The 21588-nt window shown below is 48.1% G+C and overlaps 1 protein-coding gene across 1 annotated transcript; it reads right to left on the bottom strand.

Moving 5' to 3' along the window:
* Positions 1-9134: 9134 nt before the first annotated feature.
* Positions 9135-21241, bottom strand: NCR2 (natural cytotoxicity triggering receptor 2). The gene is made up of 6 exons (XM_064476476.1): positions 20923-21241; positions 20438-20779; positions 17086-17145; positions 16354-16480; positions 16139-16249; positions 9135-10689 (listed from the first exon to the last, which is right to left on the bottom strand). Exons 1-6 carry the CDS (start codon positions 21008-21010, stop codon positions 10581-10583), a joined length of 837 nt encoding a protein of 278 aa, XP_064332546.1. The 5' UTR covers positions 21011-21241; the 3' UTR covers positions 9135-10580.
* Between the last annotated feature and the right edge of the window lie 347 nt (positions 21242-21588).

Here is a 21588-nt window from a genome sequence, read left to right as displayed (position 1 = left end):
TAGGAAATGGCTTTAGCAGGTGCACTGAGCTTCCATATCCATCTCTGGGAATGTTCCAAGGTCTTTTCCCCTTTCTCTGTCTGAGCTCGTTCCGGATGGGTCCGTGGTTTGCACGTTGAGACTGGTTCAGGCACAGCTGCAAAACTCTGTCCTGCCTATTGCGTGACCTAGTGGTCAGGGGTCTCTGTCTCTTCTCTGAGATTCAGGCTGGTAGAGAACCTTCGTCCCTGACTCGGGAGAGCTCTTCAACCTTAGGGGGCATGACAGACGGGAAGGTAGGACCACACTGGGCCCACTCAGTGCTCCTTCCTTATATTTAGTCCCAAGGTCGGGAGACCCCTGCTTGTCACTGGGGTTCCCTCTCTATCAGGTGCTTGTACTGCTCAAGTTGGTTTTTGCACCTGCAGCCGTCGGGGTCGGGAGAGAACTCCAGCGCAGAGAGCCAGCCAGCTCCCGCGCCGACTTGGGAGCCGTTCTCCATCCTCTGCTGCCCCCTGGTGGGCTAGGATATGGCTGCCTCCCCCAGCCTCCTTCCCAGCTTTTTCCCGTGGACGAACGCTCCTTCCCAGAAGCCAGGCAGGTTTCCTGGGAGCGAGATGTGAAACTTCTAGGAAGGTTTAGCTGCACAACATCCCAGAGCTGGGTCCACATAACAACAGGATTATTAACCCCGAGAAGCATTTAATAAGAGCCTACTCACCCATGAACTCAATCCTGTGAGGAATCAGAGGAACCCCTCTCCCCTCCCGCACCCGGCTTCAGCCTGGGTGGGAAGGGCTCACAGTTTAATAGAGAACAAGACAGAACCAAAATTACTTCTACAATCTTACTGATTCTCTTTTTAGCTTTTAACTTTTAAATAATTGTAAATGCAAAGAAAATTCAGATAGTTCGGAGAGGTTTTGAGTACCCTTCCAGTACAGGTGTAGATTCTTGTAACTGTCACTGCAGGCAAGATTCAGAACTATTCCAGCACCACAAAAATCTCCCCCAGGCTACCTTTTAATAGCCACACCCACCCCTCCCTCTCTCAACATTCTTAAGCATTGACAACTGCTAATGTGTTTTCCATCTCTGTAATTTTTTCATTTTGAGAATATTGTATAAATAGAATCCTACAGTATGTGACGTTTTGAGACTTTTTTCACTCAGAAAAAATATTGAGATCCATCCAATTTGTGGCGTGTATCAGCAGTTCATTCCTTTTCACTGCTAAGTCGTACTCCATGGAGGTACATGTAAACCGTTTGTTTAATTGTTCATCATCCATTGAGGGCCATCTGATTGTTATCAGCTTGGGGCTATTACAAATAAAACTGCTCTGAACAGTCACATACAGGTTTTTACGTAGACGTAAATTTTTTATTTTTCTGGGATAAATGCCCAAGAGTGCAATTGCTTATGGTTTCTTATTGTAACTGTTGCTTATGGTAAGAGTATGTTTAGTTTTTAAAAAAAACTGTCAACTCTAGCTTGTCTTTACATCCTCTTGACAGAGGCTTTTGTAGAGCAAAAGTTTTCAGTTTTGATGAAGTCCTTTTATCAATTTTTTTAATGTATTGGATTAGACTTTTGGTATCATGTCTAAGAATTCTTCACTAAGCTCTAGGTCCCAAAGATTTTCTCCTAGGCTCCCTTCTAAACTTTCATAGTTTTAAGTCTTACATTAAATCTATGCTTTATTTTGAGTTAATTTTGGTATAAGTTGTAAGATTTAATCCTTTTTAAAAATATCTAATTGCTTCAGCATCATTTGTTGAAAAGACTGTACTTCCTCCATTGAATTGCCTTTGTATGTTTGCTTCTGCGTGACATACGTGTGTGGTGTTATTCCTCCGTCCTCAGTTCTGTTCCACTGATTGCCTCCACCAACACTGCGCAGCTTTGCTTACTGTAGCTGTATCATATCCACTCTGAAACTGGGTAGAATGATTCCTCCCATTCTAGTCTTCTTTTTCAGAATTGTTTTAGTTCTTCTAGTTTCTTTGCCTTTCCAGGTAAGTTTTAAAAGAATCCTGTCTCTGTCTACAAAAAAAAAAAAAAATCTTGCTGAGATTTTGATAGGAATTGCATTAAATCTGTATATTAATTTGGGGAGGAAATAGTGTCTTTACTGTGTTAAGTCTTCCATCTTAGAACATTTCATTTATTTAGCTCTTTGATTTCTTTTCTTAATGTTTTGTAGCTTTCCGCCATGCAATTCCTGCACATGTTTTGTTAGATTTAGGTCTCAGTAGTTCCTCATTTGTGAGTGACTGTAATGGTGTTGTATTTTTGAAAAATGATTTCCACACGTTTATTGTTAGTACATAGAGAGGCTGCTGTGACCTCTGACATCCTCACCATCCACGGACTTCAACGGTCATGAAAATATTGCCATCTTATTTTACCCAAGTGCATTTTATTGTGTGTTATAGAAATATTTAAACAATACAGAATGCAGGGTAAATGTGAAAGTCCCCCTTCATGCCCCAGCACACCCCTACCCAGACTTAACTCATGTTAGGATCAAGAGGCGATCCTTGCACACTCTCCCCTATTTGTACACACACACACACACATACACACACACTATATCTGTGGATATAGCTTTATCTTCATTTTTTTCTTAGATTAACGAAGTGCTGTGATTGATATCACTCAGCAGCTTGACTTTTTTTGTACCTAAATGTCTTGGTGATCTGATCTATGTGTGTCAGTGCGCACAGATCTGACTGCTTCTTTCTGCCACCTCACACCCTGTACTAGTGATGAAGCATCACTTCCGTCCTTCCCTTCCTATTCATGGCCAGTTAATTGACTTCTCAGTTCACTATTATGTAAACTGCTGTGACAAATAGCCTTTTATATACCTCTTTGTGCACGCAGGACTGTATTCTCTCACACAGAAGCCATAAATGATTAAATTGTTTTTAGGAAGGGATGTCCATTTACTAGTTTGATAAATCTGGACAAATTGATTTCCTAAAAGGGTGTGCTCATTTATATTCCCACTAGCAGATTTTGAGACTGCCCACTTCCTTACCAGCTTACCACCCCTGAAAATGGCCAATCTTTCATATTCTTATTAATTTAATGGGTGGGAAAGTGATCTCCCCCAGCCGCCATTGTTTTGATTTGCATTTCCCCATTTACTAATAACATTGATCCTGGCTTCTGCATATGAATTTTTCCATGGGTGTGCCTTTGGGTTGCAGTTTCTGTCCTTTTCTGTTTCTTCTGTAGAGTTGTTGCCCTGGTTAAAAACAAAATTCAACCCAGTGAAAATGATGATCTGATTGGCTTTATTCAGGGATTCATGAGTTGGCAGCATTCCATCCAGCAACCAGGAGGGTGCTGCAGGGGCTGTACAAACCGGAAGGTTTGTAGAGGGAGAGGGTTGGGGGGAGTAAGGGAGCTACTTGCAAAATAAAAGAAAAGATTATTTTAAGGCTTGGACACCCTTTTTTTGCAGGGATAGGGGAAAGGTTTTTTTTTTTAATTGTGCCTTATTTATTCTTTTTTTTTTTTTTTTCAGTTGAGGTACAGTTGATTTACAATGTTGTGTTCACGTCCGGTGTGCAGCATAGGAAAGGGTCTTCTCATGCAGGTGGCCTCGTCTTCCTCTGAGGGATGGAGAGGGCCCACGTGGCAGATGACCTCATTGGTGCTGACCAGAAAATTCCAGACTGGTTGATGAAGATTATGTTCCCCAGGGGAGGTCATGACTGCAATTAGGTCAGGTATGAAGTCTAGATTTGGTGTCATGGGCTTGAGCACAACTGGAGTCATGTTAGGCCTGTGTTTTTTTCCCTTTAACACACTTTACTTGCTGATTTTCCAAGTTCCTTATACCTTCTGAGTATTCTTTTTTGTATAACATATATTATTTTTTCTGTCCTGTCACTTTAAAAAAAAGTTGCTTATAGTATCTTTTATCATACGTAAGACTTGGTTTTCTGGGTGGGAAATTTGTGAGTCTTTTCCTTCCTGGCCTCTGTGTTTGTGTGGAGGGGCCAGTCCTCGGGAAAGGGTGAGGGGCATTGGCTGGCACCTGTGGAGACTGGTCTCCTCAGGACAGAGGGTCACCAGGGGCACTGGGGATGATTATGACAGTACTGGCAGCTGCAGGGAGCCTTCTGTTTCCCGCTCATGTGCCTGGGCTGGCCTCTGGAGCCCAGGTGACAGTGACGCGGGTCCCGGGATGCTGTCCCAGGCCGAGTGTGGGGAGGACCATAGTCTTGCTTTACGCCTGCTCTGGTGACTGACAGTCCCAGTGATTGGCTGTGGCTCCCTCCTTTGCCCTGCAAGCAAAGAACAAAGAACATTGCAAACCGCCTGGTTCTACAGGGTTAAGTTGTCACCCATTGCAGTTGCCCACGACACTGTGTCCTGTGAGGGACTCAGGATGGAAAACAAGATGAAGCCTTCTGGGCTTTGGATAAACAGGTCCCTAGATACTTAGATGCATCTCCAAGGAAGAATTAATGAGCCCAGATTCTTGCATCTTTCCACATACAGGAAAGCACTAAAGTCATGAACTTGAGATCTCTGTTCTTTGTGACTAGCAGTAATCTTTTACCAAGACGTACGTCTTCACATATTTACTGGCCAAAAAGTTATTTATAAACTGGCTTCTCCCTTCCCTCTTCGGAGCGGCTTCCTCAGAGCTACTGAGCGGCTGTCTCCTGGGCTATAGTTCTCTGTAAGATCCCTGAAGAAAACTTAAACTCACAGCTCTTATGTTGTGTGTTTTTCTCTAGGTTGACAGCCCTTCTTCCTGGGATGGGCATGGCCCTGCCCAGAGAAGCCCTTCCTGTTTCCTCAGGCTTGGGTCTCTCTCCCCAGGATCCTGGGGTACAGAGGCCTCTGAGATCTGGGGGAGGGGAGCAGCCTCCCCTCTGCTCACACCTGAAACACGCCTCCTGGCTGGACCACTTCTCTCTGGCCCGTGCCTCCCATCTCTTACCGTCTCTCCATCTCCCCCTCGACCTCTCATCTGAAGTCAAGGGCACATGCAGGCCAGGAGCAGTTGGTGTTGGCAGAAGGGGTCCTCCCAGCCAAGCTGCCCATTGCCTTGAGCCCCTGGGTGCGGGGTGGAGGGGCTGAGGACATGATGTGTTTCCTGGGAAAAGGGCTTGATTCACCAGGTGTTCCCCAGCACCACTGAGAAGAAAGAATTGAGAAGAACAAAAGCCTCCTTTGAGAAAGTGATGGGCTCTAAGGGCAGGGTTGGGAGGGCGGTGGGGCCAGGAGAACCCTCTCTACCCAGGTGCGTGGAGCGTCTCTGGACCCTAAGAGGCCTCAGATCTGCCCCCTCCATGGCAGCCACAGGAGACTGAGGTGCTCTGGCTCCCCCTGGCCCAGCTGCCCCCTCCCCCCATTTGGGTGAGGCAGGGGTGGAGTGGGCAGGCGGAGGAGTTGAGAAGTCCCCAAAGGAAACTGTGGTCATCTCAAGACTACCCACTCTTTCCACCCTCACCCCCCACACACTCTCTGCACAGTGTCTCTCATTTCCTGGGTCCTGGTTTGACCCATCTCCCTCAGGAGGACGGGCTAAAGACAGTGGGTAGGATCAGAGCATCATTTGGATCCTGACCATAGTTCTAAGCCCCACTGGACTCCCACAGGCCTCCTGCCTGGGTCTAATTGGTGGGTTAGTCTAATCCTGGGAAGGATTTTTGGGTGCTTGAGGGGAGAGGAGAACTGGAGCATAAGAGAAGAGCATGCTGAGCGGGGGTCCCGAGAGGGGCTGGGGCTTGGGAGGAGGGCAGGGAGGAGGGGAGAGGCAGCCTGGGCACTGGGGGCACCTCTGTACCCCAGCCCCCACTGCTGCCCTACCTACTGAGGCTGCAGAAGGCTGCTTGAAAAACTAAGTCAATGAAAGAATCTAACATACTTTCCTTTAGTGAATAGGAGAGTTTTTAGAATCAGGAAGATGTTGCCATTTATACATAATTTACAAAGAAAACAGAAAAAAACAAAAAAAAAACCTGGTGTGGTAGGTGGAATTGAAGGTGGGGCCATTGCAGAGGCCTGCCGACCAGGGCCAAATTCAGGGCTTCAGTGAGCTGAGGACACACTCCTGGGACTGTGGCTGTAATGGGGGTTGTATCTGCCTTCATCTGATGACAACAGCTGGGACTCCCTGGGTGTGCCAGTCATCGGGGCTTGGGGGGAGGGGGCACAGGTGGAATCAGAAGCCCACCAGGTGCTGCCTGAGTCAGAGCCCGCCCCCATGAAAGGGGTGCAGTTTTCTAGAAGGCCCGGAGAAGTGCCTTTTTGTAACCTCCCCACCGGAATGGGGGACCATTTGTCTGATTTCCAGAGAGGATCAGGAAGTGCCTGCCGCAGGCACTGTCATCAGAGCTTAGGGCACAGACATTCCACCCCATTTCTTTATTTTTAACCCACTGTATTTTTTATGAGGAAGTATTTAAAAATAAATTGCAGATATCCAGACATTTCACTTTAAATAATTCAGTACGCATCTCTATAAAAAGAGATTCTTGCTACATAGGAAATTAATGTTATCACAGCCAATGCAATTAAAAATCATTTCTTAGTAGCCTGTGTTACCCAGTCCGTATTGAGATTTCCCCAGTCAATTCAGCACTTTAACCTTGAGCAGAAACTGGTCTGCCTGAAACTTTCAACTTCTCTAGAGTTCCTTGCCTTGGACCTGGTGCAGAGCCCGGTCCCCAGAGGAGCTCAGAAAGAAGGCTGACAACTGGAAAGAGGAAGTGGGAGACTGGGGTTTCAGAGGAAAAGGCCTGGGAGCCCAAATTGTCCCTGGATGCCAGGACGCTACCAGACTCTTAGAGGTGAGCAGCAGGGGAACAGGGGCTTTAGCACATTTGGGGGGACTGTTTACCCTCTCCAGCAAACTGTTAAGAGATAAACCAAGGCATATGAACATGTTTAAGGGTTTATCTGGCAAAAACCAGTTTGAATCAGGCAGCATCCAATCTAGTAGACAGAAAGGAACTCTGAGGAGTGCACAGAATGGAAGACTTACGAGCAGAGGGGAGTGGGAATGAGGAAGTTATACTGGTGAAAAAAGTAGGTTGGTTATTGCAAAGTTGCGTTCCTTTAGGGATGGCAGGAGGCTATCAGGCAGATGACTTAACTAGGGCTGCTCAGGTGATTCCTGATTGGCTGGCTGGAGATTCCATTTCTGGGAGAGCTGAAGTTGTAAGTTGTCTTGCTTTGATGATGTGGAGCTTAGCCTAAGTGACTCCATTTTGGGCCTGTTGTCTTGTTTTTAACAGAGCTGGGGGGAGATCGTGGCTACTCTGATGCATCTTCATTTTCCAGAGAAGGAAACAGAGGTTCAGAGAGGGGCAGTGACCTGCACAAGCCCACACACGGCTGAGCTGAGCAAACTAATCCGGGTCTTGGTTCCAAGCCTTGCTCATCCTGGGCCCCTCTACACACTGGGCTTATGTGCAGAGACCTTCTCTGCTTCTAATAGCACCCAAGGGGCTCCCTGGCTTCCAGTCGGCCAAGGAGAAAACTAAGGATCAGACGATGGGGAAAACGGAGGGCAAAGTAGGAAGGTGGTCCCTAGAGACCAAAGATGGGCTAGCAGGGCAGAGCTTTAGAGCCTGAAGGAAATGTAGGGAACATTGTATGTTCACACAGTTTTATAATTTACAAGGCTTGTTCATTTGCGTTGTTTATCTTAATTCTCACAACAGTGTAGTGATAATATTCATCCCCCTGCAGGTGATCTGCTGACAGTGGCAGGTGGCCTTACTGGTGTCCAAGGCTTCTGAGTTCCGTCGGGGTTTTCCACTGCATTCCCTCTGCAGTCAGGACAGGCAGCCAGAAGGGGGTCAGGAGTGGCCGTAGAATCTTACACAGACACAGGGGCAACCTTGTCCCCATCCCGTGATACACCAGGTGGGTGGCCACGGCCTCCTGACGAGGAGGAAGCCTGTTCCTGGCCACTGCCGATCAGAAAGGGCTGTCAGTGAGGGTGCATGTGCTTTGGGCCCAGGATGGTCAGGTTCCTCACTCTGACTCTTTCCTGTGTTCCCCTCTGCCGTCCACAGAGAAGGGGAGACGACTTCCCGTAGGGCTGCAAGTTCACCCTCTGCCCACACGTTACCAACTGTCCCTCCAGCAGAGATCAGCTCTGAGTTGCCTCTGCTGTGTCACAGCTGAGTCCTCTTTCTACTATATGTCTCACTCCCTCTAAAGCTCCACATTCGTTCTGTGTCTTCCATCTGTCTGATGCTTTATGAATATATATCCTACTTAGTAATCCAAATAGCTTGGTAACGTGAATATTATCAGTTTTTTCCAATAAGGAAATGGGGGGTGGGGTGGGTAGAGACCTTAAGAACAGTCTCCAGGTTCTCTTAGCCAGTAGGTGAGAAGGAAAAAGATCTTTGTTACAGAGTGGCCGAAAGTCTGGCAGCACTGCCACCTGCAGTACCGTGGAAAGTCGAAAATGCAGCTAATGAACTAGGTAGGGTAGCTGAGATCTCCAGGCAAAGCGCTGAGGGTGCCGCCTGGTTTCTCCTTGCGGCTTATTATAAAATGTGAGAGGGGAGAGGGGAACTCGAGGCAGGCAGGGTTATTAAACAGGAAGGAGCTGGGACTTGACGGCTTTGAAAGTTCTCAGCCTCTTCAGACAGTAAATGATGCTAAAATCAAATGCAGAGCACTCTCAGGAAAATAATGGTCTAAAGATGAAACCAAGGGTGTGACTGTAAAATCCTTCGTGAAGACCTCAGAAAGATCAAAGATAGTGCCTCAGACCGAAGACCCTCTAATGAATCTGAGGGCATATGCCTCACAGATTCCTTCAGTCAAACATGAGGTCTTCCAAGAAGCTTACAGACAGTACGGAGGTTTCTCAAAAAACTAAAAATAGAACCACCATAACTGGGCCAGCAATTCCACTCCTGGGTATGTATACAGTAAAAGTGAAAAGACTAATTCAAAAAGATACATGTACCCCAATGTTCATAGCAGAGTTATTTACAATTGCCAAGATACGGAAGCAACCTAACTGCCCATCAACAGATGAACAGGTAAAGAAGATGAAATATGTATGTGTATATATAAAATAGAATACTCCTCAGCCATAAAAAAGAATGAAATTTTATCATTTGCAACAATATGGATGGACTCGGAGGGTATTATGCTAAGTGAAATAAGCCAGACAGAGAAAGAGAAATGCTGTATGATACCATTTATGTGTGGAATCTGAAAAATACAACAATTTAGTGAATATAACAAAAAAGAAACAGACTCACAGATACAGAGGGCAAATGAGTGGTTACTAGTGGGGAGAGGGAAGGGGGAGGGGCAATATAGGGGTAAGGGATTAAGAGGTACAAACTATTATGTATAAAATTAGCTACAGGAATATATTGTACAACACGGGATATAGCGAATATTTTATAATAACTATAAGTGGAGTATAACCTTTAAGAATTGTGAATCACTATATTGTACACCTGTAACATATAATATTATACATCAACTACACATCAATTAAAAAAAGAGAAAGAGAGGGAAAAAAAAGATACTCGGTTTTAGCAGCAGAAGCCCAAGGTACAGAAGAGAGCTTATCTTGAAGAGATTTGTGGGTGCGGCTTTTGTCTAATTGAATGAATCCCAGTAAGATTCACAGGAGACCCACACTTTTTTTTTTTTTTTTTTTTTTTTTTTTAGAGAATGACATTCACAAAACCCTGCCAGCTTGGCCTGAAAGGAATGAGGGCATATACAGTTTAGAAAGGACTTGGTATCCCCCGAAGAGGGACGGGCAGCAGGCTGAGAAAACTATGAGGGTGTGAACCTGGGCAGGCAGAGGAGGACTGGGGCAGAATCAAGAGCCCAGAGAGGGGGCCTCGGGCCGTGGGAAGTCACTCCCAGGTAGGAGTAGGGCAGAGTCCTAACCCAGGGATTTCCAGCATTTGCCCAGCTGAAGTTTAGGTTTCCTATGGATCCCTGACTCCCTTTGCATCCTGCTCCCCGCTTTTTTGACCAGGAACGTCTACGTGCTCATCCCACGCCTGTAGCACTGTTGTCTCTTGGGTGTGTGTCTGATAACTGGTCTCTCTAGCTCACGGTCGCCACACTGCGAACGGGGCTTGAGGAGCTGTAAATCCAGCCCAAAACCCGGCAGCCTCGTCCGCACCTGGGCCGGACTCAGAGGACCATTTCCTGGACTTCACACAGATGCCGTAATGGGATGAAACTTTTGGAGACCTTTCAAGAGGACGAGCATATTTTGCATGTGGGAGAAATGAAACTAATCTGTGGCCGGAGTGTGTACTGTGGTAGCTTTAGAGCAGAGCCGTGAGTTCACTGATATGCCTTCCTCCAGCAGACGGAGCCTAATCCCCCTCCCTTTGAGGGTGGGCTGGGCCCAGTGGCCAGCTTTTAATGAACAGAATATGGCAGAAGGAATGGTATGTGACCTCAGAGACTAGGTTTAAAAAGACACTGTGGCTTCCTCTTCACTCTCTCTTGGATCAGTCCCTCCAGGGAAATGAGCTCCCGGGTCATGGCAAGGAGCTGAGTTCTTGTTTCAGCTGCCATGTGGGTGGGCCACCTTGGAAGTGGTCCTTCACGCATCGTCAGATGACTGGAGCGCTTGCTGACATCCTGACTGCAGCCACATGAGAGCTTCTGAACCAGGAGCACCCAGTCAAGATGTTCCCAAATTCCAGACTCCCCCAGAGCAATCTGTGAGATGGTAAATACGTCATTTGTTGTTTTAAGCTACTCAGTTTTGGGGCAACTTATTATGCAAATGAGTTAGGATGAAAACCATGACTTTTTTCTCTTTTCTTTTCTTCTTTATTTTTCTTAACTGGAAGCTAAAGGAAGAAAACATTTCAAGAAGAAAAAAGTGGACTACTCAGCTATAAAAAAGAATAAAATAATGCCATTTGCAGCAACATGGATGGACCTGGCGATCATCATACTGAGTGAAGTAAGCCAGAAAGAGAAGGAAAAATATCATATGATATCACTTATATGTGGAACCAAAAAAATGACACAAATTAACTTATTTACAAAACAGAAACAGACTCACAAACAGAAAACAAACTTACGATTACCACGGGGAAAAGGAGGGAGGAGGGATAAACTGGGAGTTTGGGATTTGCAGATACTAACTACTATATAAAAATTAGATAAACAGCAAGGTCCTACTGTATAGCACAGGGAGCTATATTCAATATCCTGTAATTATCTATAATGAAAAAGAATATGAAAAGGAATATATATTTATATATGTATAACTGAGTCACTAGGCTGTACACCAACAATTAATATAACATTGTAGCCCGAATATACTTCAGTGAAAAAAAGGAGCAATGAGTCATATCCAATGCTGCTCATCTTTCTGATCTGATGGTTGATTATTGGCCACTGGGTTTAGCAATGTGGAAGTCGTTGGGGTCTGTGACAAGATGTTTCAGGGAGTGGTACAAACAAACTGGAGTGGATTCAAGAGTGAACAGAAGGAGAAATACTGGAGGCTGAGAGTGAGCCCACCCTTTCAGGGGGTTGGCTGAAAGGGGCAGTAGAATGTGGAGCAGTAGCTGGAGGTGCCGTGGGGTGAAGAGAAGGTTTTGAATGTGTCACTGTATTCTGATTATTATGACACATGAGAGAGGGGAAAAGACAATGCAGGAGAGAGGAGAGAACCTCTGGGTAATTTTCTTGTGTAGAGGAGAGAAGATAGGATTTGGGGCTGAAGTGGAGAAGTCAGGCTGAGATGGGAAAGGGAGATGAGCATGGGGATGCAGAGGTCCGATGATGGACAGGTGTGGCTGGACCGAATGGACACTCCTTTCTCTGGGTCTCTGTTTTCAGAGAGGGAGGAGGAAAAGACACTAGCTGAGCATGAGGAGAGGAGGGGGCATTGGCATTTGAGGGTCTAGAGGATGATGAGAAATAGAGGTCTAGCAGGGAGACCATGGTTCACAGTGAGAGGCTTCAGCATAATAGATTGGTTTTTCCAGCCACATTCAGCTTTGGGACAGGAGGCAGGACAGAGTAAGTGGGATGCTGGATTCAACCAGGGTTGGAGTTTTGCTTGGAGTTCAGTGAACAGGGAGAGAGACAGAGAAATTGAGACTGTGTGCCAAAGAATGATTATAAGGGTGGTTTGTGGGTCCATGGGGATGGAAGGCATAGGGTGGCAGGACTCATGGAGCCTGGATCCCAGAGTGTGGAAGGGGTACTATGATCAGATGAATAGGACTGAGCTGGAGAGACAGATGGTGGTTGGGAATGTGGGTATGTCAGAGATGAGCTATCTCAGGTGCCCGAGGCAGGGAAGAGGACAAGACCACGGGGGGAGAGGCGGTCAAGGAACCAAGAGGCAGGGATTTGGAAGGAGAGTGCATGGGTCTGCATGGCTCAAGTTCACCAGGGATTATGGCAGGAAAAGTGTGAGTGACAGTGAGCCCGGAGTGAAGACCAACACAGAGGAAGGAGGAATGCTCCCGATTGTATAGGATCTGTGGCGGTGATGGGTGGGCTACAGTACAGCCTGGTGGTGGGAAGTCAGGCCGAGGGGCTGGTGTAGGGAGGACAGGAAGATAGGAAGCGGCAATGAGGAGCAAAGAGGACCCAGCCCTGTCTTCAGGCCTAGAGGCTGGAGGCCACAGGAGCAGAGAGCCTGTGTGTGCAAGGACTACAGAGTGCATGTTCCCTGTGGAGAGGACTGTTCAGAGAAGTTAAGGATCCAAGGGCTTGTGCCGATGACTTCAGAGGGCAGAGTGAGAAGACTGATGGATTTGGGGAAGAGTGGGGAATGGGGCTAATTGAATTTATAAGGTCTTACTGAGATGTGATTCTGGGTGGCGAGGGAAGACCAAGGAGCCCTGGGCATCTTGTCATGACTGGAGAGACAGTAAAGGTGTGAAAAGGCTGGTGCAGGGGTCTCAGTGCTGGCTGTGCGAGGAGGGAGGAGGAGCCAGGAGCTTTCACAGGAGCAAGTGGAGATCTGGGGTCTCGCTCACTCTGCTCTGGGTTGTGCGTGGTGGGAGGGGTTGTTTGATGGAAACCTGGGGTCCCTCTTGACTCCTAAGAAGGCATGGGAACTGTGTGAAAGGAATAGCAGTAAATGGGTCAAAATTGGCTGAGTCTACCCTCAAGCGTAAAAGAGAGCGCGCCATCAATGTTTCGAAGCTGGGTAACAGCTGGATGACTTAATGGACCAGAGAAAGCCAGCTAGGGGTGTGAGAAATAACAAGCAAGCACTTTAACCTTAGAACCCCAGAGAGCCTCACAAAGGGGTATCTCAGAAGGCGGAGTAGGAGTGAGGGCTAGGAAACCTGAGAAGAAGTTGAAAGTCTGAGGAAGAAGCCACTGGGCTCCCAGGTCCTCTGCCTCCCGTGAGACTGAGAGGGGTCAGCTGCCCACATCCTCTCTCTTTCCTCTCATTCACCTCCCTGCAGAGAACTTGAGGTTAGTCTCCGATGAGAGCGAATCTCAGAGATGTTCCGCTTAGGACACCAGACATGACTGAGGGGGAGAGGATGCTACAGTGGGGCAGGGGGCGTGGGGGCTGAGGCGGTGAAACAGGCGGTGAAGCCCCTTCGCTTTGCTACAGTCAATGCCTAGAGCCCTGGCATCTGAACTTCTCCCCACCCAGGGCAAGAGTTAAAGAGTCCTTTTTGGAGAAACTGAGCTGTCAAAGAGAGAAAAAAAGAAACCTTGCTTGTCATAGTCCATTTGGGCAGCTATAACGAAAGTACCAGAGACAGGGAGGCTTAAACAACAAATATTCATTTCTCCTGGTTCTGGAGGCCAGGGAGTCCGGGATCAAGGCACCCGGAGAGCCTGTCTGGTCAGGGCTTCCTGGTCCAAAGAGGGCCGTGTACACACGGTGTCCTGCATGGCAGAGGGGCAAGGGTGCTGCGCAGAGTCCCTTTTATGAATCTAAAGTGTAGGGTCTCTTATAAGAGCGCCATCCTATTGATGAGGTCTCCACCCTCATGACCTCATCACTCGCCAAAGGCGCTCCCTCCTGATGCCGTCAGCTCGGGGATTAGGATTTTAACATACTTATTTTGAGTGGACATATTCAGTCTAGTCCATGAAGCACTGTAACACACTGAGCATCCAAGCTCTTAATATGGATGGGTTGCTGAGAAGTAGCAGAAGTTTCCAGAAAGTTCTGAGGGAAGACAGAGGCCAATGAAGGGAGAACACAAAAGATACAAAAAGGCACTTGGAGGAAACAGAAAACACAGAAGGCTTAAAAAAAAAAAAAACTTCAAGATGTTAAAAGGTTAATATTGCCAGAGGAGATGTGGCACCCCCAGATAAACAGGTGTGATATAAAAAGATACATTCAGAGAACAAATGGACCATTTAGAAATTTTAAAACATGATAGCACAGATTGTAAACATTTGAGTAGGAGAATTGGAACGGAACCATGAGGAACTTTCCCAGAAAATAGGAGTAAAGAATAAAAGATGAAGAACAGGAGAAAAAAAGATGATTAAGTTAGAGGCTCAGTTCAGAAGGTCCAAAATCGGGATCATGCGTCGGAGAGAGAAAACTGTCCTGCGGGGGACATGGCCTGGGGGAAGGCCAGGGCGGGCTCTGCTGGGGGTGTGTTGAGGAGCCCCTGCCAGCTTGTGCAGAAGAAGGGAGGGCTCACCTCACTCCAGAACCCGCAGCCATCCTGGTGGTGGTTTGAGGGACAGCGTGGGGGAAGCACAGTGATATGGTGACAAGGGGTGGCTACCTTGGCAGAGCATGGGGCCCTGAGAATGACTCTGGTCTTCAATTCCCACACAGTGAAGACGCACAGAGGTGTTGCCAAGAGGGATGTATGAGGGGGAGCAATCTAGGATGTGGAAACCAAAGGCAGGACAGCAGTTAGGTGACTGACAGAGGGGTCCATGTCCAGGGCTGACGTGGTGGGGTCTGGAAAGGCGGAGGAAGAGGCAGAAGCAACAGACAAACGCAGAACGGAGAAGCCTTGTAGCGTGTGGCTGAGTAAGGGCGGGGAGAGAGACAGAGATGTTGGGGTGATCTGGAGGCCTGGCTGAGCCATGGGGCTCCAGACAGGAGGAGGGGGAGGAGGAGGAGCCGTCATCAGCAGTGGTGGCTCCGGTTTAGTGGAAGGATGCTCCCCTGGGCTTTGGCTCCCAGAACTGGATGGTGCTGATCCAGATGCAGACTAAGGCATCTGAGACATAGTGGGCCTGGACCTTGGAGGAGGCCAGGGCTGGGAAATCCTCAGCTCTGGAGCAAGGGGTGCAGCCAGGGGCACTGGATCAAGTTTTGGAGGCTTTGCCCACTGCAGGGAATTCAGAGGGCAGAGGTGAGGGAGGAGCTCCTGGGGCCTTGGGGGAGACCGGCCATCCTTCTTGGGTCCTGAGGCTCAGCAGGAAGCACCCCGGGCCCTGGGATCTGAGCAGAGTCAGGAGCATCAGAGACCTGCCTCTGCGTCACACACAGGGATTCCTTAAGGCCCTGAGATGTGAGGAGAAGGAGGGAACATATGAAGTCACTTGAATCCCTTTTTTGACTTTATTCCCCTCTCCCCACGCCTGTCCTTCCTCCAGCCAGCTTGCACCTTCCTGACCTCATCCTGTTTCAGGTCGTCTTCACCTTTGTGCTGCCCTCACAGCTTTCACACAACCCCGCCTCCATCTTCCCTTGTGGGTTCTCTTCCCCCCAGAGCTTATGACTCTTTCCTCATGGGCACACCCTCTCTCCTTCAGGACGGAGGATGAGGCTGATGGCTTTGGGTTGGCATTCCTGGAAGGGCGGATGTTGGGAGGGACTTCTGGTTGTACAGGTCAGTTATTTATGGAGGGGTGAATGGGGTGGGGGTGGGGAGGGGGGAGAAGAGGAGGAGGAAGAGGAAGAAGGAAGAAAGGAAGGAAGAAAAGAAAAAGGAAGGAAGGAAGGAAAAGAGAAGAAAAGAAGAGGGGAGGGAAAGGAGAAAACATAGAGACCAAGAAGCGTGGACAAGACACTTGAAAGTTTGCAGCTGAAAGACAAGGTGGGCCAGATACGGACAGCGAGGGTTTAATCTGGAGAGCCCCATCGATGATCACTTTTCCTCCATCTGTGTTCTCTGGTTGATTCCCTCTCCAACCCTCTATCCAGGGACAGAAGCTGCTCCCTGCTCCATTTTCCCCCGAGTCTACTCACTGGACAAGTAGGGCTGACAGCACCAGGCTCTTGGCCACAAGTAACCCACAGAGCACGGGGACCAGGGCCCTGGAGGCTGCAGGGCTGGACCAGAGGGTGGAGTTTTGTTGCCTGGAGGACAGAGGAGCAAAAAGGGGAGAGGATGGGACTAGGGCGGAACTTCTGTCTGAGCCAGACCTGTAGGGAAGAGGGGCCCACCCTGAACCAGAACTCACAGTGAAAGGGCCGTGATGGTGGTAGAAGCCCTGGGGGCCTCTCTGGCTGCTCCCTTGGAGGACACACAGCTCTCAGTCTGAGAGACCAGGTCGTGGGGAGCCCAGGTGGCCTGCATGGAGGCAGAGGCTGCCAGGGAAAGAGAAAGGACCTTGGTTAGTCGAGGGTGGTGGGGGAGGGACTGCCCTGTTGTGTTGACCAGAAAGCTGGAATAGAAAACTGGGCTGGACTGGGAACAGAAGCCCACTAGCCCCAAAGAAAATCAATCTGGGGCAGTGGGGACCGGGCTGTGAAGTTTCCTGGCTCAAGACTAGACAGACTTGCGGCCCAGGCTGTATCCGGTGCCTGTGGAGGTATCCCTGGTCCTGGAGGAACACTGGAGCGGGAGTCAGGAGGCCTGGCCTCCCTCCGAGCATTCCTGCCTCTCTGGATGGGACCCCTCAAGTGCGGAAACAGTCCCCGCCTTCAAGCTTTCTCATCTCTGACATCCATGTTCTTTCTCAACACTCCTGGGGCTGTGAGGGGAAGGGGGCCCCTCATGGGGAATTTTAAGAGCTGCTTTCACATCCCCGTCCCTCCTGCTTTTGCAGCAGAGCCTGGCTGCCCGCTCCCCACCCCTGCAGGCCAGTCTGGGTACATGCCTTTTACAAGCCCCCTTCTTGATCCCGAGGCTTTGTGAGCTACCTGCCCACCACCCCCACGACTCTGCCTTCCCAGGATGACCCCAGGCCTACCTGTGCTCAGAGCCCGAGGTGGAGACCTGGGGGAGGTTCTCTCTGGAGAAGCAATGGAGGCTGTTAAGGAGAGAGAGAGGACAATGGCTGCTGGGGAGGGGGGCAGGCCCAGGAGGGAAAGAAGTTGTTTGGGCTCCAAGGCTGTGAAAGGAAGGGTGCTCTCCATGTCCCACTTGAGGTCTCCACACCCACCCAGGCTCCAGGAGAGGAGCAGTCTCTCCCAAAGCGCAGGGGGGTTGGCAAGGGCTAGGAGAGGGCTGGAGGAGAGGGTGCCTGAAGCTGGGGCACCCTGGGAGATCTTCCCCAGAGAGATGGCCAGGCTGATGGACACATGGACAGGATCCTGTCCCACGCAGTCACCAGCTGTCTCTGAGTCTGCTCCAAAGGATGACCTGGAGCAACCCATGTGCCCAGCCTGGAGGAGGTCCTGAACACTCAGGGAAGATTCTAGCCCTGAGCTACTGAGTGTGTCATCTGTGAGCTGGTGCCGGCCCACAAATTGTAACCACCTGCAACAGGGTAAATATAGAAATTAGGAGTAAAGAATTGGAAACTTTTACATTAGTTTGATATTGCCTCAAGGTCTAAGCATGTGATTAGAAAACTTGTCTATCAAACAGGGTATAGACCAGTTTGGGTGTCGTTAAACTGGCTCGGAGGGTCGCATCTGGAGCTGTCTGTGTGCCAGTAACACAGAGGGTCTGTGATACCTTAAGGTTAGCTGGTAATTATGACCAACTGTGGTTACCACTGTAGTTTGTAACTCCAACCCAAAACCGTATAATATCAGCAGGACTGACACAGTGTGCTTACCAACGTGGTCAAAACTGTGAATTACATGAAGATGAATGTTTTGAAATGGAGGTCATTCTCTTTATTATGTGATAAAATGGAAACTGATCATAAAAAGTTGTTATTGAATGCAGAGTCACAGTCATTACTGAGAGGAAACCTTCTGCTGAGAATGTTTCATCTACGGTAAGAACTGCTCATGTTTTGGGAAGACGGTTCGTAAGGTAGATTCATAATAACTTTTTAAAGATGCGGACTGCACAGTCAGACTTGCTTATATTATAGCTTTAATGTTAATATATTTATGTAAGGAAAGAATGCAACATGTTTCGCAATGGCAAATAAAATCTCAGGACAAAAACAAAAATTAGAAGCTTAGAAGTCTATTTTCTATACATTGTTATGAAATGTTCTTAATTTAGTAATAATTATCAACAAAATAGGTGGTGATTTTGATATTGCATATCTGCAAAAGTACTCATAAAAAACCTCAGCAATTTGATAGAATGTTTTGAATTTTAATTTCTGTCAAAAGATACAAGATTTAAATTACTTAAAATATAATCTAACTATAATTTTGTAAGATAAAATTTTGGAACTAGCTCCTGGATTGAAGGATTGAAGATGCATTTTGAAAATACAGCATCACTTGCTTCCTTTTATTAAAGTTAAAAATAAAAATATTGAGCTTGTTGAAATTGCTGTAAAATTCCTTTTTTGTATTTCTGTCAACTTACCTCTGTGAAACCAGTTTTCAACTCTGAATGCTATTAAAACAAAGCCTCAAAACAATTTCTTTATATATTTTCCCCTAAGAGTTATCAGGTCATTAATATTACTCAAATTAGGTAAGTTAATAAGCAAGAAGAATGCTCATTTGTCACATTAAAATCTTTAAATAGGGATAAACAAGGTGCTTGTTCAAAGTGTGAATATTGGCATTTAATATGAAAATAGCTATTTCACTTCTAACTTTTTTTTTAGTTATGACTGAGGAACAACAAAACGTTTCAGGTATAACGTGAAGCCACTATCTCAGTCTCCTAGTGCACACTTTCAGTGAACAAGGTGTGCAGTTTTTACAAATGAACTTTTCCTCCCTGTGTTTGTTCTGGTTGTATTTGTTTGTTTGTTTGTCTCTGATTGTATTTACTGAAATGTAATTTTATGTCTGTTAGATCTAATAAGCATTTTGGGTTTGTACTTCATTTTTTTCTCATTTTATTTTTCTAGTAATTCATTTAAAATATATTTATTTATTTATATTTTGTTGGGGGGGTAATTAGGTTTATTTATTTACTAATTTATTTTAATGGAAGTACTGAGGATTGAACCCAGGACCTTGTGCATGCTAAGCATGCATTCTACCACTGAGCTATACCCTCCCTCCTAGTAATTAATTTTTATTGTATTTTACAAAAAAAAAATAGTCATTGATGGATGGGAGAGTTTTGTTTTTTAAATCTGTCTTAGTCCGCTTAGGCTGCTGTAACAAAGCACCACAGACTGGACTTGTAAACAACAGAGATTTATTTCTCACAGTCCCGGCCAGAGGCTGGGAGTTGGAGATGAGTGTCCCAGTGTGGTGGGGTTCTGGTGAGGCCTCTTTCAGGGTGTATCCTCACATGGCACAGAGGATGAGAGGGGTCTCTGGATATCCCTTTCATAAGGGCACTAATTCCATTCACAGAGCCCCCACCCTCATGACCTAATCACCTCCAGAGGCCCCACCCCCTAATACCATCACACTGGGGGTTAAGATTTCAACATATGACTTTGTGGGGGACACAAACATTCAGTCAATTGCAATCACAGACACTCTGAGAAGCTCTGATCTAGACTGAGGTGGGCAAACGTTTTTGCAGAGACCACAGAGTAACGACTCTAGGCTTTGTGACCATACGGTCCTCAGTCTGAACCACTCAACTTTCCTACTGTAGCATGAGAGCAGCCATGGACAATACATAAACACACAGGTGTGGCTGTGTCCCCCAAACTTTTATTTACAGACACTAAAATTTGAATTTCCTATAATTTTCATGTGTCAAGAAATATTTTGTTTTCTGACAACTTTTCCCAGTCATTTAAAAAACATCCTTAGCTTTTAGACTATAGTTCATTGGCCCCTGACCTGGGCCAAAAGGAATGGACAGACCAACATGATACCAACATGGAGGTGGGGGGTGGTTTTGTGGCCAGTGGACACACACTTAATCAGCACCTCCTATGTGCTAGGTACGGATACCTTCTTCAGAGATGCCAACTGGCTTGGGCTCCCCTGTAGCCAAGTCATTCAGGCTCCGTCTGGTCAACATGCTCCACTGATCTGTTTGAGCATCTCTGAGATTTGCAAATCATCAAGAAGACAGTGGGTGAAGTGGGTGCATGTGTTGGTATCATGTTGGTATGCATGTGTGGGCACACACTCAGGTCCTCAAGGTCTGTGTTCCCAACAGCCTTCCCAGGACTCCTGGGCTGGGGACGGGCAGCCTTGCTTCCACGACTAGGCAACCAGGGGTCACCAAAAGGGAGTGAGGGGATCCCAGGGGAAGGGGCTCACCTGGAGACACAGCCAGATAGAACTTTAAGGACTTGGAGACAGAGTGGCTGGAAGCGTGGTAGTTTCGACACCAGTAGTGTCCCGAGTCTTCCTCCCTCAGACCAGTCATGGTGACGATGAAGAAGCCTTCATCCGGGTTGTCCCAGATTGAGAACCGAGAGGCCTGAACCAGTGTGTGGGGACTGGAGCTAGTGACCAGCCTCATGCACTTGAGTGGAGACACCTCCTTACACCAGCCTTTCTTCTCGTAGGGCCAGCTCTTGGGCGGGTACTGGCACCTCACGGAGAGGGTCTGCCCTGCCACGCTTTGGAGGTGCTGAGCCCCTGGGAGTGCCCACGAGCCTGGAGAAGAGGCTGCCAGTCAGGGCCATGCCAGGGTGGGCTTGACCCCCAGCACCCTGGCCACAGAGCCACTTGCTCGGCGCCCCCTCTGACCCTGAGTCACACCCTCCCCTCCCTGTGCTCATCCCTCCCTCCCTCCTCACCTGGGAATGGCAGCAGCAGCAGCAGCAGTGGGAGTGGGGCTCTCCAGGCCACAGGGACCCTGCTCAGTGTGCCGGCGGGAAAGGACATGGCGGGGGGCACCCGGGAGACGGAAACAAAAGATGGCCCAATTCTCCTTGGCTCTTCCAGCACCTCTGTGATGGACAAAATGAGAAAGGCCTGGCCTGGGTGGGGGAGGGGGAGACCGGTGAGGCCAGATTCTATGGGGAAGTGGGGCTCTCTAGCTGCAGCTGGGACTCCGGACCCGGAGGATGCAGCCCTGCTCGGCCCGCAGTCCCGAGTCCATGAAGAAGCGGTTCCTCTCCTCTGTGCCCGGCTGCCCCTTCCCCACTGTGACCTGCCCCTGGGGGAGGAGCTGAGCAGGCCAGGAGGAAGCTGTGGTCAGGCGCCCATGCTTTCTCTTCTTCCTCTCTTTGTGTACTGCCTCTTCTTCCCAGCACCCTGGCTCTGCCTTCCTCTCCGGGGAAAGCCATGCCAAAGGTGGGTGACAGGCTCAGGAGCACTTAGGGGTCTGAGCAGGAGCCAGAAGCCCCACTGGTCCCCAGGCTGATCAGTTGGGCCTGCCTGGTGGGTCAGTGGTCATGGGTGGGGAGAGAGGGGAGCAGAGGAGCCTGGACCCGGCATCATCTCTGCACCCGTAACTGTCC

This window comes from Camelus dromedarius, chromosome 19 (assembly GCF_036321535.1).
Source record: "Camelus dromedarius isolate mCamDro1 chromosome 19, mCamDro1.pat, whole genome shotgun sequence".
In the NCBI taxonomy this organism is placed as follows: domain Eukaryota; kingdom Metazoa; phylum Chordata; class Mammalia; order Artiodactyla; family Camelidae; genus Camelus; species Camelus dromedarius.
This window is presented reverse-complemented; position numbering and strand designations above follow the sequence as displayed.

Bases quoted from the DNA above. Each gene is read 5' to 3' on its own strand.
- NCR2 (XM_064476476.1), bottom strand. From the start codon at position 21,010: ATGTCCTTTCCCGCCGGCACACTGAGCAGGGTCCCTGTGGCCTGGAGA. The intron at 20,780-20,922 runs GTGAGGAGGGAG...CCTCTTCTCCAG, and splicing joins GCTGCTGCTGCCATTCCCAG to GCTCGTGGGCACTCCCAGGG. The intron at 10,690-16,138 runs GTGAGTAGACTC...ACCATCTCACAG, and splicing joins CTGTCAGCCCTACTTGTCCA to ATTGCTCTGGGGGAGTCTGG.